Source organism: Typopeltis vanoorti, chromosome 1 (assembly GCF_054136105.1).
Source record: "Typopeltis vanoorti isolate ZY-2024b chromosome 1, IOZ_Tvanoo_1.0, whole genome shotgun sequence".
In the NCBI taxonomy this organism is placed as follows: domain Eukaryota; kingdom Metazoa; phylum Arthropoda; class Arachnida; order Uropygi; family Thelyphonidae; genus Typopeltis; species Typopeltis vanoorti.
Genome location: NC_143549.1, coordinates 1,047,458 through 1,064,495, shown reverse-complemented (window position 1 = coordinate 1,064,495; position 17,038 = coordinate 1,047,458). Strand labels below are relative to the sequence as shown.

Here is a 17,038-nt window from a genome sequence, read left to right as displayed (position 1 = left end):
CTTTTATTTAGAGCAGTTAGAAGACATTCTTTTTTTCATCTATGCACCCTCAACCTTCATTTTGGGTTAGATATATAGATGAACATTTTTGCGATGTGAAAAGATACATGATATATAGATATATAAAGATACAATATAGATACCTTACCAACATTTTTAGCTAATATCAATACTTATACATCCCCATATCAAATTCACTATGGAAATTGAAAGAGACAACAAATTATATTTTTAGACATTCTTCTCATCTGCTCACCACCAGTAATTTAACAATATCAGTTTATAGAAAACCTAATTTCATTGGATGTTACATTCCTCAATGATCTGCGCATTATCCTTCTCAAAAGACAGGAATCATAATTCCTATTTAACCATTTATGATATGCTCAACGAGCTAAGACTACTTGTTCAACTTCCCATCATTTACAGGAAGAACTCTCTACTATCAAACAATATATGAAATTAAATGGCTTCTCCGAAAGGACCACACAAGAACCTATTTCAAGAATTCTGAAAAAATATGATTAGTAATGACTTATATTCCTATTAATAAACTCTCTATGTATTTCCTCCTCTTCTAAAGATAAATGCATACCTATGTCTCTTCCAGGTGTATACCAAATTGCTTGCCATCTTTCCTATATTGGACAAACTGGACATTCAATAGAAAAAAGAATACAAGAACATCAATTATATGTTTTTCACAACAAATCCCTAAGTCTGGAATTAGGGTAACATGGAATAGGTAGTTCAAAACATTCTCTGGTCTGAAACACAGCTTCTACATAGATGTCGGTACATATTCGAATGGCTATTTAAGGAGAATGCTGAGGCCTTACTTTGCCACCCTAACTTGAATTGGAATGACTAACTATCCTTATTAACCTTTTCTTAGTGAAAGCATAATGCTATTGATGATTTAACATCACGCGGCTTGTTCTATTTAGAATAAATCAACTGTTTGCATTCTACCTTGTAAAAACTGTTTTTAAGCTAGTGACGATGGTGACAACAAATTACAGATAAACCCAGAAAAAACAAAACTGAGTATCTTCTCCACTGATAGAAAAAATAGACACAATATTTCATTCATTATATATAAATGAAAATATATAATACCAAAATAGGAAAAACAGAGTCTACAAAAATACTTAGGCCTAACTCTAGATACTGAACTGAGATTTCCAACTCATATTACAAATATAATTTCAGACTGAAATTATATTTGTTAATTATTGGCAGTATATTTAATAAATGATATTTTTACTTTGTGTTTTCATGTATATATTGTATTATACAGGGATTGATCTGCCTTGGTCATCTGAACACAAGTTGGAGAAGACTGAAATAGACTTCAAGAGGTCTATTTTATCTTTAGGCGATGTTGCCACTGTTCCATCAGGATGTGAGAGGTGTGAAACAAGTTTTGTCTCAGTCTTGGCAAGGAATTAAACAGGATCAACTACCATTTGAACAGAAATTAATCTGAGTGCATTTTGTCCTTACAAAGACTGATTTACTCCTCAGTATTAGCAGTCCCTCTATCTGCTCTCGATCAAGTCTCACAAGTGCAGTGATAAGGCAGTTAGTCCCATATAACACCAGTCAGTTTCTGATCAAACCAGATGCTCTTCATGGGATTGGATATGCGAGAGCCCCATTGGCCAGCAATTTTCAGATGCCTTGTACATGGAGTCGGACTTCTGCAAGGCAGAGGTCCAACCTCCCAATGGTTCTGCAATGGAATTTATTCCAACACATACCGATATTGGACTGGAGTCCCACAAGGTTCTGTTTTAAGCCCACTCCTATTTCTCATCTATATGCATAATATTCATCCTCATATCATAAACAATACAAAAATAGCATGCCATGCAGATGATATAGCAATCTGGCACACAAGCAGTAATACTCAACAATCTGAAAAAGTCCTAAATAAATCAAATCAAGGCAAAGGAACTTAAATTACAGATAAACCCAGAAAAAACAAAACTGAGTATCTTCTCCACTGACAGAAAAAATAGACATAATATGAACCCCCCAAATGAAAATATATAATACCAAAATATGAAAAACAGAGTCTACAAAAATACTTAGGCCTAACTCTAGATACTGAACTGAGATTTCTAACTCATATTACAAATATATCTAATAAAGCTCTTAAGAAGCTTAATATCATCAAAAGGCTTTATGGAATAAAGTGAGGGTGCAAAACTGAAGACACTCAAAACTACATATACAGCACTTATATGACCCACTATGGAATGTGCCTCATCCATCTGGGCTCCAACTTCTGCTAGATCAAAAGAAAAAATTGACAGAGTACAATCAAGAGCAGCAAAAATTATTAATCCACAAATAATTTAAAAGATCAATAAGAGTGTGGACTTCATATACTAGAAGACAGAAGAAAACTCTCCACAGTTAAATTCAATAACAGAATGAGGAGCCAACAATGGAATCACATCTCACTCAGGACTTTTGATGCCTGGACAGGAAAATCTAGACTAAAGAGATCATCAACTTTACAAGATGATCATGAACTTAGAAAACAGATTAACTTAGAGATTGCTGCATGTACCTTGTATTCCTGTTTCTTTAATTTGCTTGTTTCTACATACTGATGATGTACTATTATTTTCAGTACAAAATATCTGTACTTTAATTTCCACAATAACCACAGTAATTAAGTTAATTACTGTGGTTATCATGTAATTTATTGTTTATGGTCATGACACAAGAACCTTTAAAGATTAGAGCTTTTGTCTATTGAAATAAGCAAAGAGCCATTCTTTCCCACTATGATCAACTTAAATCTCTTAGAACCTTGTTCTAAAAAAGGATCCACAGAATGAAAATAAAAGAAAAGAACTTGACACCATACATCACTTAAATAAACTAAACCATGTTAATGCCTACACTGATGGACCACCTGATGAAGCACTTAATCAAGGAGGAGCAGGTGTTTTAATAATTCTACCTGGACGCAAGGAAATGCAAATCAAATCCACAGCTGGCAAAATGCTTCAAACTTTACCTGTGAATTAACAAGCAGTTCTAAAGTTCTATCTCTCTAATCCAGTAACAAACAATGCAGAAGGAATAACTATCTTCAGTGACTCAAAAACTGTACTTGAAGCATTAAAAAATGAAAGAACAAAACTCACACAGGAAATTCAGGAACATCTAAAAACTTCATCATCATCAAATTCCTGACATGTACCCTCAAGGGGTGTACAGGATATGATAGTACTACTTGAAAAAAATGACATCATTACTAACTTCCTATCTACAATTTTCCTCCAAATCAGTCTATTACTTGTCAAGACTCCAATATTATCATTATCAGATCTCATATTTCTATTGTCTAAGGCACATTGTACCGTATCAATCTACGTATATCTTGGTCTTCCTCTGGGTCGTTTTCCTGCCAACCTGGCAGAGAACACTTGTTTTGCTAATCTTTCCTCACCCATTTTGTTTAAGTGACCATACCACCTGAGATTAGCTCTGCTAAAGCATTCCTGGATGCTGATAATGTCAAGTTCTTTCTTAATATCCTCGTTTTTAATATGATACTGCCATTGATGCCATCTGTTCATGCCTATAATCTTTCTCAGGACTCTCATATCTGTGGTCTCTAGTCTTTGGTCAAGTGTTTTACTTCTGACCCAGCTCTCAGATCCATAACTTAAAACTGGTTTGAACACTGTCTTGTATACAGCAAATTTAGTGTTCCGACTAATTTCTCTCTTATTCCATACGAATTTATTCAATTGACTTCCTACCATTCCAGCTTCGTTGATTCTCTTGTCTATTTCCATATTTAATTTACCATCTTCAGTAAAAATCGTGCCTAAGTAGCTGAAATGTTTTACTTGTTCCACAGGTTCCCCGTTCACAACACAGTTGACACTTTGAACAATTCTACATATTTTCATTGTCTTTGTCTTTTTAAGGCTGACCTTCATACCATATCTATTACAACAGTTATTCAATTTAGTCAAGGAATCTTGCAAATTTGCAGCGGATTTATTCAGAAGTATAACATCGTCCGCATAAAGCAAAGAGCCGACATTAACATCTCCAATTCTGGTATCATGTTTAATACCACTTTCCTTCATAACGTGATCCATATAGATAATGAATAACAGAGGGGATAATGTACATCCTTGTCTCACACCAGATTTAACATTAAACCATCTTCCTGTACATCCTTCAATTCTAACTGCCGACACTTACAACTCAAATACAGACTAAGCATTGCTTGATATAATGCCCCATTGACACCATATAATTGTAGCGTATTGAACAGCTTCTCTCTTGGCGCCTTGTCATATGCCTTTTCCAGATCGACAAAACTTAAATACAGATCTTTGTTATATTCCCATGCTTTCTCGACTATTTGTCGTAAAGTGAAGATCTGATCCTGACAGCCTCTATTTGGCCTGAATCCAGCTTGTTCTTCACCAAGCTTTTCTTTCGCAATTCTTCTCAACCATTTCTCAACTATACTTGCATAGATCTTGCCAGGAACACTCAGTTGGGAAATACCTCTGTAATTCTCACATTCAGTTTAATTTCCCTTTTTATATATGGGCACCATTAGAGCTCTACTCCAATCATCGGGAATTCGTTCCTCTGTCCAGGCTTTCTGAACTACGCAGTGCAGTCACTGTAAGACTTTTATACCACCATACTTCAGCATTTCTGGTCGAATATCATCTACTCCTGCTGCCTTTCCACATTTCAAGCATGGATATGTATTCCTGACTGTATGCCTGTTGAGTGTTTTTTACCACTGTGCTCTCACTGCTTGTTTCATTTAGCAATTTTTCAAAGTAATTACTCCATACTTCAAGGATATCTTTTTATCCTGTTTTCGTGTCACCTTTATCATCTCTAACTCCTTTTACAGCACTCTTTCCTCCATTTCTAAGCTTCTTCAACAACCTCCAGAATATCTTACCACCTTCTTGATATTTATTTTATATTCTTGTCAAATTCCTCCCCTGACTTTTGTTTAGCTAGTTTTACACAGTGTTTCGCTTTCTTACATTTGTCTCTGTATTCTCCAAGAGCAAAAGCTGACTTATTTGCCAGGAACTTTTGATATGATTTCTTCTTTTCCTTCATTGCCTCTTTAACTTCCTGTGTCCACCATGGAGTTCTGATTTTTCTATCCTTGCAGACAACCTCACCACATGCCTCGCTGGCTGAATCAATCAGGGTTTTCTTCAAGGCTTGCCACTATATCTCCAAGATTTGGTTCCTGTTCTCAAACTCTTTCATTTTTTCTTCAATAATCTTTGTGTATTTTAGTCTACAGTTCACATCTGAGAGCTGCTCAACTTTTATTCACTTTAAAACTTTCTTACATCTTATTCTTTTCAATATGAAATTCAATTTTATACTGCTCAAGACTAAATAGTGATCGCTTCCAATTTCAAATTCTCTGTACACTCTGTGTCCTGCACCAAGAAGAAAACATCACTATCAACAATAACATAGTCCATGAGACTTTTCTCATTCCTTGCCTCTTCTCTCCATGTGAATTTGTGCACATTTTTATGTTGGAACATGGTTAAGAACTTTAAATTTGAAAAATAAAAACTGTATACTGCATTGGATACCAGCCTGTGTAAATGTCGAAGGCAATGTGAGAGCAGACAAACTAGCCAAAGAAGTAAAATACTTACCACAAAAATTACACCAACTACCACTAACTGATGCTAATTCTGTCACAAAAGGAAGATTGTTAAAACAAACTATCAAGAAGAAGCATGAAATGCAAAATTAATGAAAGTAGAGATATAACCACAATCATAACCAGACTAAGGATGGAACATTTTAAAGCATGAAAATTCAGTGAGATGGTACAGAAGCATATTTCATAGCTTCTAGTATGAACTAACACCCACCCATATCTATTCTTGTCCAGCAATTGCCACTGTTCTACAGAAAATTGACAATAATCCTACAGAAAAGATCTACTCTATCAAAGTTCAGATTGTCAAAGCAGTTCTATAGACTCATGGTCATATCTAGAAGCTCTTCAACAGACTTGACAATAACAACAATCAGTCAGTTTGTGTTGCAGAATAAAAACCCTTCTGCCTCTGTATGAGATTCAATTCAAACACAAATGTTTCCAATCACAGGGCACTGGAATTATCAAATGGGCTAAGAAGACTGTTACACATGATATTAAAAAAAATTAATTACTATTTCCAATATATTTGACTAAGTTAAACTGGCATTATTAGGGAAAAAATACCCTAATATAGTAATAATATCATAATATAACCAACTGTAACTTAATTACATTTGACTATATTATAATTTGAGAAATATGATCCATATTTATGTGACTTTTCATAATTTGAAGAACTAAATGTAAGATGATGAATTTCGCCATATATTTATTTTGGGATTCTTAGGATATTAGAGAAAATTATTTTTAAAAAAACTATAAATACAATCTAAAGTTTTAAAAGCATTTAATACAAGACAAGTAGTAAATTAAAAGTCTGCATTTTGGGCACAACACTTACTGATCAGTATACTTAAATTAGGTTTTAAATTTTAAATCAAAATTATATATTTAAACATATAATTTTGATTTAAAAAAAAATCCTTCCCTGTTTTTGTTTGTCACCTAATCTATATGGTATTGATCTTTATTTAACTCTTGTCATCAAATGCAAGTTTAATTGCATTTGTGTGGAAGATCTGGATAATATACTGCACTTAATCAACTAAAGATTTTAGTACTCACCTGTAAATATATACATCATATTTTCCAGCTGATTTTCCAGATTTTCTTTGTACTACTTTCCTAACCCATCCCTGTGGTAAAGTTGGATCCCAAAGCATAGGCTGCTCAGAAATCTCCATTGTTTTCTGCATTGTAATGTCTAACCTTTCCAGCTTGATAACAGCCTAAATTAAAAGATCATACACATTTGTAAAAGCATGGATAAATAACAGACTATCAGATTTCATAAATAACATGTAATATTTCTGACTAATAAAGCGGGTCAGTAACTACGTGAGTGGTCTGAAAAGTTCTCAGTCTCAACCCTAAATGGCAACACTATTAGCAAGATTTTTTTTCTAAGTTGGTACATCTGTTATAAGCATTAATATGAAATTGAAAGTCATTCTATCAAGTAGTTTTTTTTAAATACAGCTGTTGGAAGCAAAGGTGTTGTCTGTATCTCTTGAAATGGATAAAATTGAGCATCGTGCATTTATAAAATTCTTTGTGAAAGAAGGTTTAATGCCAAAAGAAATTTCTTCGAAGCTCAAAGTTTATGGACACTCTTCTCCTTTGTTATCAACAATTAAGAAATGGGCTGGCAGGTTTAAGCACAGCCATACCAGCCTTGAAGATGACCCATGTGAAGGACATCCAAAAAGGAATAACACCACCAGAAATCATTGATCAGTGCATGATATGGTATTGGATGACTGGCGACTCAAAGTGCATGAAATTGCTAAGACTATAGGCATTGCAAAAGAACGTGTAGGATACATTTTTCATGAAGAATTGCAAATGAAAAAGCTTTGCGCAAGATGGGTGCCATGCATGCTCACAACAAATCAAAAACGCACTCACATGAAAATCTCTGAACAGTGCTTGAAGTGTTTTAACAAGAATAAAACTGATTTTGTGCATCGATTTATTACAATGGATGAGACTTGGATTCCCCAGTACATACCAGAATCAAAACAGTGGACAGAAGCCGGTTGTTCAGCACCAAAGAAGACAAGGTTATGGCATCGGTGTTTTGGGATGTTAAAGGAATTTTGTTTATTAATTATCTTGAAAGGGTAAAACAATAACCGGGGAATATTATTCCGATATTTTTAACCAGACTAGACAAAAAAATTTGTGAGAAAAGACCCAGTTTGCAGAAGAAAAAAATCATTTTTCATCAGGACAATGCACCTGCCCACAAAGGTGTTTTGGCAATGGGAAAATTAAGGGATCTACACTATGATTTGTTGGAACATCCACCTTATTTCCCAGATTTGGCTCCCTCTGACTTCTATTTCTTCCCAAAACTAAAACTCTTCCTCACTGGTCAGTGTTTTTTTTTCGAATCAAGAGGTGATTGCAGCCGTAGAGGGGTATTTTGCTGATCTTACTGAGAACCACTACAGGGACAGGATAATGGTGTTGGAATAAATGTATTAGTCTTAAGGGAGATTATGTTGAAAAATAAAAATAATTTTGAAATTATACATTCATTTTTTCATTGTTAGGCCAAGAACTGTTCGGACCACCCACATACTTCATATTACTGTATGAAGTAAAATAACGATAGTGCTAACAATTAAAAATGAAAGTTTCTGTGGCTTAGCAGTTCGGTGGAAAGCTTCTGATATTGAGACATGTTAAGGTAATTAATGAGTTTAAGAAAAAATATAAAAATAAACAATTATAATCTTACAAGTGAGTCCGTACAGTTAGCCTAGTGGCTTTGTGCTTCACAACCATATGCTTGGAGAAGGAGTATCTTAGGTTCGATTCCCGTCGGTGACATGAGGAGTTGAAGGATCTTCCTCAGCCATAGCCAAGTTAGCCGGTCTTGGGTGTGGGCAGTAGGGTCCCCCCTGTTTATCCTGGGGGTTTTCATCCTGCAAAGCAGGCAAACTGGTCTTGAGAACTCAACACTACAGGACATATGATACACCAGGGCGTAGAGCTGACCACCTTATCCTGTGAACAGCTTGAGGTCCGATGATTAATAAACCCTTGACACTGCAAGGTAAAAGAGAGTATAAAGAAGATGAGATGAGATGAAAATCCTACGAGTTTTGTTAGTTGTCAGACTTATATTGTCAGGGATACAAGCAAAAAAAAAAAAAAAAAAAAGCTATACACACAAAAGGCTGGAAAAAATTAATTACATATTAGATGCTGCCACAACTTCATAACTGGTACATACAAATAAGTAACCACAATTCTTCTTCTTCTTTCATTATGTTATCCTGTGTTAAATGGGATAATCTGCTTCTTCCAGATTCTCTGGTCCAGGGCATCTTCCTGACTCCATCCTTTCTCCCTAAGATTCTCTGCCTCCTTATCCCTCCATCTGAGTTTGGGCCTGCCTCTTTTTCTCCCTCCCTCCACCTCCATATGCTCCACTCGTTTACCAACATACTCCTCACTCCTTCTCTCAACATGACCGAACCACCTCAGCCTGCTTTCTTGTACCTTCACTGATCGGTCCCAACTTGATCGTCCCTCTGATGTAGTCATTCCTTATCCTGTCCTCCTTTGTCACACCACTCATTCCTCTCAACATCTGCATCTCTGCCACTGCCATCTTCCTCTCCTGTGCCTTTGTTATAGGCCACGTCTCTGCACCATGGAGCATCGCTGGCCTCACCACCATCTTATACAACTTTCCTTTCATCTTACAACTCACTCTCTTGTCGCACAGGACCCCTCTCATCTTCTTCCAGTTCATCCAGTCGCATGTTATTCGGTGCTGTATTTCCTCATCCAGGTCACCATTCCTCTCGACGACCTACCCAAGGTACTTGAATTTCTTCCCTGAAGTTAACCTTTCACCCTGGAGTCATATGATCATATCCTCGTCACTCCCCATTGACATATATTCGGTCTTTACCCAGTTAATTTTCATGTCTCTCTCTTCTCCAATACCTTTCTCCACTCTTCCAGGGTCTTTTCAAGTAACAATAAAAACATTAAATTCATTAAATCATGCATGTTGGAAAATTGCCAGCTGTTGCTGTCACATTCTGTGACATTGCATGTGTTGTATCCTAGTTGCATAATTTTTTCTTCTGCAGTTAGATTTTTAATGAAAGCAGACCAAATTTAGTGTAAGAATTTTTGTTATACTGTATGGGAATCTTAAGCATTTGCGAAGTTTCCTCGTACTTTCTTATAAAACAATTAAAATCAATATAGCGCATTTTTGTTTGTTGCCAAACTAGTTGATGGCCTGAGGTAGGTGGGTGGTATGCCAGTGTGATTTGTGCTATCATCTTTATTCAATATCTTTTACGAGTTCCAACATGCAGATCGCTCGTGACCTCCTGTTTGGCATTCATGCAATGCCACAAGAGCAATGAATCTCATAAATGCCTGTTTTTTACATGGGATGATGTGAAGGTTTTGATGGATGTAAGAATCTGGATATTTTATGCAAAGGTAAAAATAGCCATTTTGATGTATTCATGGGGCAACGTAGCCACGATGATTGTAATATTCCTGATCTAAGGTAGCATGATTGCATTCTTAAGATCTTGTTTAAGTAAAGGAGCTGTCGGAGGTGCATTAAGAATTTTGTTGGATTCATTGGCAACAAGTGCGAGGTTCTGTCATGGGTAGCGCACTACTTCATTCCTTCTAAAATTACTTATTGGGATGAGATCTAATGCAGAGTGTCAGGGAAACTACATCATCAAGGGAGGAATGGGTAAAATGTGTATGAAAGTTCAGCTAAGGTATGCAAGCATGATAAAGATATGAATGGCTTTGAACATTGTTATGCATCTTACAAAGGAGTGAAAATATACATTTTGAGTTCAGACCTTTTGAGTATGTCTGGGGAGGGAAAAGAGAAAGTTCTCCAATAAGGCCAAATAGATTGCATATCTAATTATAAGAATACTCCAGGTGATAATTTGTTGTCTATACACAAATGCCAGGAGCATAGCAAATAAAGGGGTTGATTTCATTGTTTTATTGAATACAATGTGCCATAAGATTGTTGGCATTAGTGAAACCTGGCTATCAGAATCAGATATGGTAACTGGAATTGAGTATAATGGATATACTATTTTTAGGAATGACAGAAGAGATAGGAAAGGAGGGGGAAGTACTAATAATGATATCAGATGACTTAAGTCCAGTTGGGGTAGAAATGCAAAAGAAACAATGATGGTAACAATGTCTTCCATATAGCAGTGAGTTTGAAGCTATCTGGTGTGAAGTGGAGGCTAACAGAATGAAATATATTGTAGGATGTTGCTACAGACTAGGTGGCTCAGCTGCCAGGGATGAAGAAATGCAAATGCATCGGCAATTTAGCCTTATGGGTACTAAATGAGTGATCATCATGGGTGACAAATTATCCAAACATTCATTGGATAGAAGAGAAATTTCATGATAAGAATAAAGTGGGATTTACTGAACTGTTGTGAGACAATTTTCTCAAGCAGCATGTGAAAGTAGAAACTTGAGTTCAAACAGTGTCCGATTTGTTCGTAGCATCAGAAGGGAACTCTGTTAAGAATATTTTACCACAAGTTGGTTATAGTGATCATACTGTGCTTTCTTGGGAAGTATCTAATTATATTCATGTAGTCATTAGAACAGGATACATGCTGAATTACAAAGCTAGAAATTGTAATCAACTAAGGGGAATACTATCTTTGGTCCCATGTTATCAGTTACTGAATGGGAAAAATGTCAGCAACGCATGGGTCAATCTTTGAGAAAGTGCTTAAATGAGGCAATATCTGAATGTATTCCTAGTGTTCAAAGAATAAATAGGTCAGGAGTGAACTGTATGTGCAACCTTATTAAGCAAGAGATCCACAAGAAGATGTGGAAAAAATATCATGAGAATAAGAGTGAGAGGGGTTATGAAATATATAAAGCTCAGGCCAGAAAACTAATGTACTATGCAGAAAGCTAAAGTGGAGTATGAAAAGAAATTGGCCATGTTGGCTAAAGGCAATCCAAAAGAATGTTATAGTAATGCCACAAGTAAAAGAAAGAATGATTTGGAAGAAAGACATTATTGAATACAGATGGTACTCGAGTGTTGGAAGTTAATGAGATTGTTCAATTAATGAGTGCTCGCTTTGCTAAGATATATCAACCAGGTATATGTAACAAGGTGCACAGTGCTACTGCTATATTGGATGAAGAGTTAGAGTTTCATGAAAATGAGGTTGAAGAGCTGTTGCATAACCTTCATAACAATTTGTCAATAGGGACAGATGGAAGATCAACACATTTGTTAAAGGAATATTCAACTGAATTAGCTAGGCCTTTCACATGTTTATAACTTGAGTCTCAGCTCAGGAATGATACCACAGGAATGGAAAGAATGTATGATAGTTCCATTGTAGAAAAGCAGTTCAAAAACTGACGTGTCTAACTAACAACCTATCAGTATCTTCGGTGTGGTGGTGGTGAAGATTTTAAAGAAGTTGGTAAGATGAGTTTACTAAAGGAAGGGCATATTTTATAACCAAGTTATATAGCTGAGTTGGATAAAGGGAATGGCTACACTATGATAATGTTGGATTTTGGCATTTGATAGGATACCACATGAAAGGCTGTTGCATAAACTGGAGAATATGGGATTGGAATATAAACTCTTACCTTGGAACAGTGGATGGCTGACAGATAGATACCAAAAAGTGGTATACAGTGGGTGTGAATCTGCCAAATTTACAGTGACCAGTGGTGTACTTCAGGGTTCAGTTCTTTGGCCATTATTGTTCATTCTATACATCAGGGGGTCGGGAACCGGCGGCTCTGGAGCCAAATGCTGCACTTAGTTCAGCTCTTGGCCGAACAAAGTGCAGCTCTTTTATATTGAATTAAAAGATACATAATTAATACAAACAACTAAATTTTTTTTTGATACGGCCTGTTCGCAGTGCTAGATACTATGCATGTGACGTGTGTTACGCATGAAATTTTATGACATGAACAACTGATAACTACGCTACATTTGAAATACTGCTAAATGTTAACCCTGCCTAAGGTAACTAGCGGCATGGCAAAAATTTGAACTAATTGATCAGCTGTCCTGTCAAACACCACAGTTTTTAGATACATACGGGTTTTTAACTGTTAAAATAAATATTCTGTTAGTTAACTTATTTATTGTGGTACTAAACTGGTGTTTAATTTAGTGTCAGGTAATGTTATGTACAAATTAATTTTTATTATGTTTTTACTTGCAGGTAAATTTGTGATAATAACCCTCCTAATACGAGTTCAAGAAAAAGAAAAATAATCGAAGAAAACAGAGGATTCAATAAAATGTGGATAGAGAAATTTGCATTTACAGTAGTAAATGGAAATCCGCAATGTTTAATTTGCCATCTATGACTTCAAAATAACAAATCAATTAATGTCGAATGACATTTTCGAGGAAAACATTTAGACTTGAGTAAAAAATATCCTGAGAGTGATAATAGAAAAAAAGCTATTGAAGAATTACAAAAGAAAACATTTCTTCAGCAAAGAAATTTGTCAACTTGGACGAAATCTTCGTCGAATACTACTGAAGCAAGTTTTTGTTATCCTTTGAAATAGCAAAAGTGGGAAAATCTTTTACCGATGGTGAATTTCTAAAAAATTGCATGTATAATGTCTCTGAAATTCTATTTAAGGATATGAAAAATAAGGACGAGATACATAAAAAAATTAAAGATTTACCTCTTTTGGCTGGAACTGTCAAGGATCGGATTGTAACAATTTCTGCAGAAGTTTCAAATATGCAAATTATGGATATTAATTCTGCCGATTTTATATCTATTGCGGTTGATGAATCAAATGATATTTCCGATATGGCATAATGCTGCGTGATGGTTAAATATATCACATCTTCTGGTATTTGAGAAGAACTTCTTGATCTGCTAACTCTTAAAGGACACACTAGAGGTCAAGATATTTCAGAAAACCTTCTAACAAGCTGACAGAATAAAAAACTCTTTTAATTTCCCGACGTTTCGATCTTCATCTGGAGCATATACAAATATACAGGACAAGCTGAGTTATATTACAGACAGTAAGCTAGAGAAACAATGATTTGATCACAGGTTATTCTACTGGCATGACCTCTAGTGGAAAAAAAAAAACGTAATTATTTAGAAACTACATCAAGCTAAATTCTATTTATGATAACATGAATAAACATTCTTTCTTATAGATAGTTTTCTTTCACTAACAATGATGTCCTATTTTTAGCATTACAATTGTTATTTTTGATTTAGGATCCTGGATTATCTACAGTCCTGTTTATAGTTACTCTTAGAGAGGAAGGTTCCGTGGGTCGAATATGTGCCTTCCACATGTTTGGGATTTTTAGACCATCCTTATTGTTCAGATTTGGGTGGTTGATAATAATCTCACAGGCTTCCTTAAATTTGCATTCATACCATGTTTTGGTGTGATGTAGACAACTAGTGCTTTTCCAGTCAATTCTATGTAAGGTGTTCATAGGGCATGATCAGAAAGATCAGCTTAACCATAGTTATTATATTTAATGTGTCGTTTATGTTCTTTTTGTCTGATAGGAATTGTGCGTCCTGTTTCCCCTATATATGGTAGGTTACAGGTACAATAAATATGGTATATACTCCAGGGTGGGCCAGTGAAGGGAATGGGTCGTTGGATGAGTTGAGCAAGTTTTTTACTTTTGTAGGAGGTTTAAAGGTGGCTTTGAGGTTGTATTTTTGTAGTATTCTGTTTATTTTATCTGATGTCCCTTTAATGTAAGGAATATTTATAGTTTTATTGTAATCTGGTTTGTTTTTGTTTTTTATTGAGGTCTTGTAGAGAATTCTGTTAATAGTGTTTTGGCTGTAACCATTGTTTTGAAAAGTACTGCTGATAACTTTCAATTCGTCTTTCAGTGCATGTTCACCAGAGCAGATCTTCAGAGCCCTGTTTTTTTAGAGTAATGACACCTAGTTTTTGTGTTCGGTGGTGGTGGTGATAGGAGTTTGTGTGTATAAATTGGTCAGTATGTGTCAGTTTCCGGTAAACAATGAAGGAAAGATTGCCAGAAATAAGACGTGTGTATCTAGAAACGGAAGTGTGTTCTGTTCAACTATAGGCTGGAGTGCCGATAGTCAAAGGGATAGATAGCCTGAATTATCACGCTTAGCCAAGAAATTAGCAGCAACATTCAAGGAGTTAGGTCATTTCCCCCTCCTATATCAGAAACACACAACACTTCATAAACATTATCAAAGATATTGCATTAGAAAAAATTGATTTATTAGTCAGTTCTGACGTCTCTACCTTCTTTACGAAGGTCTCAATCAATGACACAATTCTTTTACAGAACAAATTCCCTCCAGATATCATAGCGCTCTTTCTGCATGTATTATGTTCTGGTTATTTTGCAAAAGCTTTTTACCTACAAAAAGAAGGCACAGCCATGGGCTCGCCATTATCCCCCCCCCTCCCCTATTTGCTAATGTTTATATGGAACATTTTGAGCAACATGCTTTAGATTCCTCTCCTTTAAAACCCAAAGTCTGTCTTAGATATGTTGACGATGTTTTTGCGATCTGGTCCCATGGCAGCCAGAAATTAGACACATTCCTTAGCCACCTAAACAAACAACACAAATGGATACAGTTCACAATTGAGATTGAAAAACAGAACACACTTCCGTTTCTAGATACACTTGTCACACAGCTTATTTCTGGCAATCCTTCATTCACTGTTTACCGGAAACCAACGCATACTGGCCAATAAATACACAAACTCCTACCATCACCACCAACACAAAAACTAGGTGTCATTAATACTTTAAAAAACAGAGCTCTGAAGATCTGCTCCAGTGAACAGGCACTGAAAGACAAATTGAAAGTTATCAGCAATACTTTTAAAAAAAAAAATAGTTACAGCCAAAACACTATTAACAATAAACAAAGACAAACCAGACTACAATAAAAACTATAACCATTCCTTACATTAAAGGGACACCAGATAAAATAAACAGAATACTACAAAAATACAACCTCAAAGCTACCTTTAAACCCTTTAAACCTCCTGCAAAATTAAAAAGCTTACTCAACTCATCCAAAGACCCACTCCCTCCACTGGCCCACCCTGGAGTATATACCATATTTATTGTACCTGTAACATACCATATATAGGGGAAACAGGACGCACAATTCCTATCAGACAAAAAGAACATAAATGACACATTAAATATAATAATTATGGTGAAGCTGGCCTTTCTGATCATGCCCTGTGAACACCTTACAAAGAATTGACTGGAAAAGCACTAGTTGTCTACATCACACGAAACATGGTATGAATGCAAATTTAAGAAAGCCTGCGAGATTATTATCAACCACCCTGATCTGAACAATAATGATGGTCTAAAAATCCCAAACATATGGAATGCACATATTCAACCCATGGAACCTTCCACTCTAAGAGTAACTATAAACAGGACTGTAGATAATCCAGGATCCTAAATAAAAAATAATAATTGTAAAGCTAAAAATAGGACATTTTGCTTGATATGACAGAACATTTTAAAAAGCTAAATTTGAAGTTGCAAGGAAAGGAAACACAACCTTATAATTACTGAAACTAAACAAAGAGTGTTCTTCGAACAGAAACTAAGAGTGTTCTTCAAAGATGTTACTGAAGAAAAATTTATATATTTTGAAAATCTAAAAAATTATAGATTGAATTTAAATCAAGAAAAAGTTGATTGCAAAATATTTGCTGAAATGATTACTGTAATTTTAGATTCATTTACAAGCAGATTTCAGGATTAAAAAACATCAGGAGATGATGAAATTTATATTACATCCGTTAAATTGCAATTTAAAATTAATAAATATTGAAGCTTTTCCCGGAATATCAATTGCAGAACTACAAATTGAGCTTCTGGAAATTCAGAATAAAAGCATCTGGGTACAAAAACTTCAGGAAATGGTAGCACAAATTGAAGAAAATGAGGAAACTATGGAAAAAAACATCACAGGAAATTATATTTAAATGTTGGAATTCTTTCCCAACTAATTATTCAAATACCAGGCAAATTGGTTTTTGGGTTTTCACTCTTTTTGGTTCAACGTACAATTGTGAACAATTTTTCTCTTCAATGAATTACATTAAAAATAAGTATAGGAACAAATTAACTGATGAAAGTTTGAAAACCGAATTACTGTTAAAGTGCACGACATACAATCCGACTTTAAGTAAATTGGCTGAGAAGATGCAAAATCAAGTCTCATTAGTGAATTTTAAATTAAAACAATCAAATATCTATTA

At 35.2% G+C, this 17,038-nt stretch overlaps 1 protein-coding gene across 2 annotated transcripts in view; it reads right to left on the bottom strand.

Moving 5' to 3' along the window:
* The window catches only part of LOC150109748 (methyl-CpG-binding protein 2-like), a 235,244-nt gene that overhangs the window by 44,420 nt on the left and 173,786 nt on the right, over nt 1-17,038 (bottom strand). For both annotated transcript variants that reach the window (XM_090406592.1, XM_090406659.1), the window contains one exon: nt 6,779-6,942. In XM_090406592.1, coding sequence (XP_090262718.1) covers nt 6,779-6,942 — 164 coding nt within the window. The remainder of the gene's footprint in view (nt 1-6,778; nt 6,943-17,038) is intronic.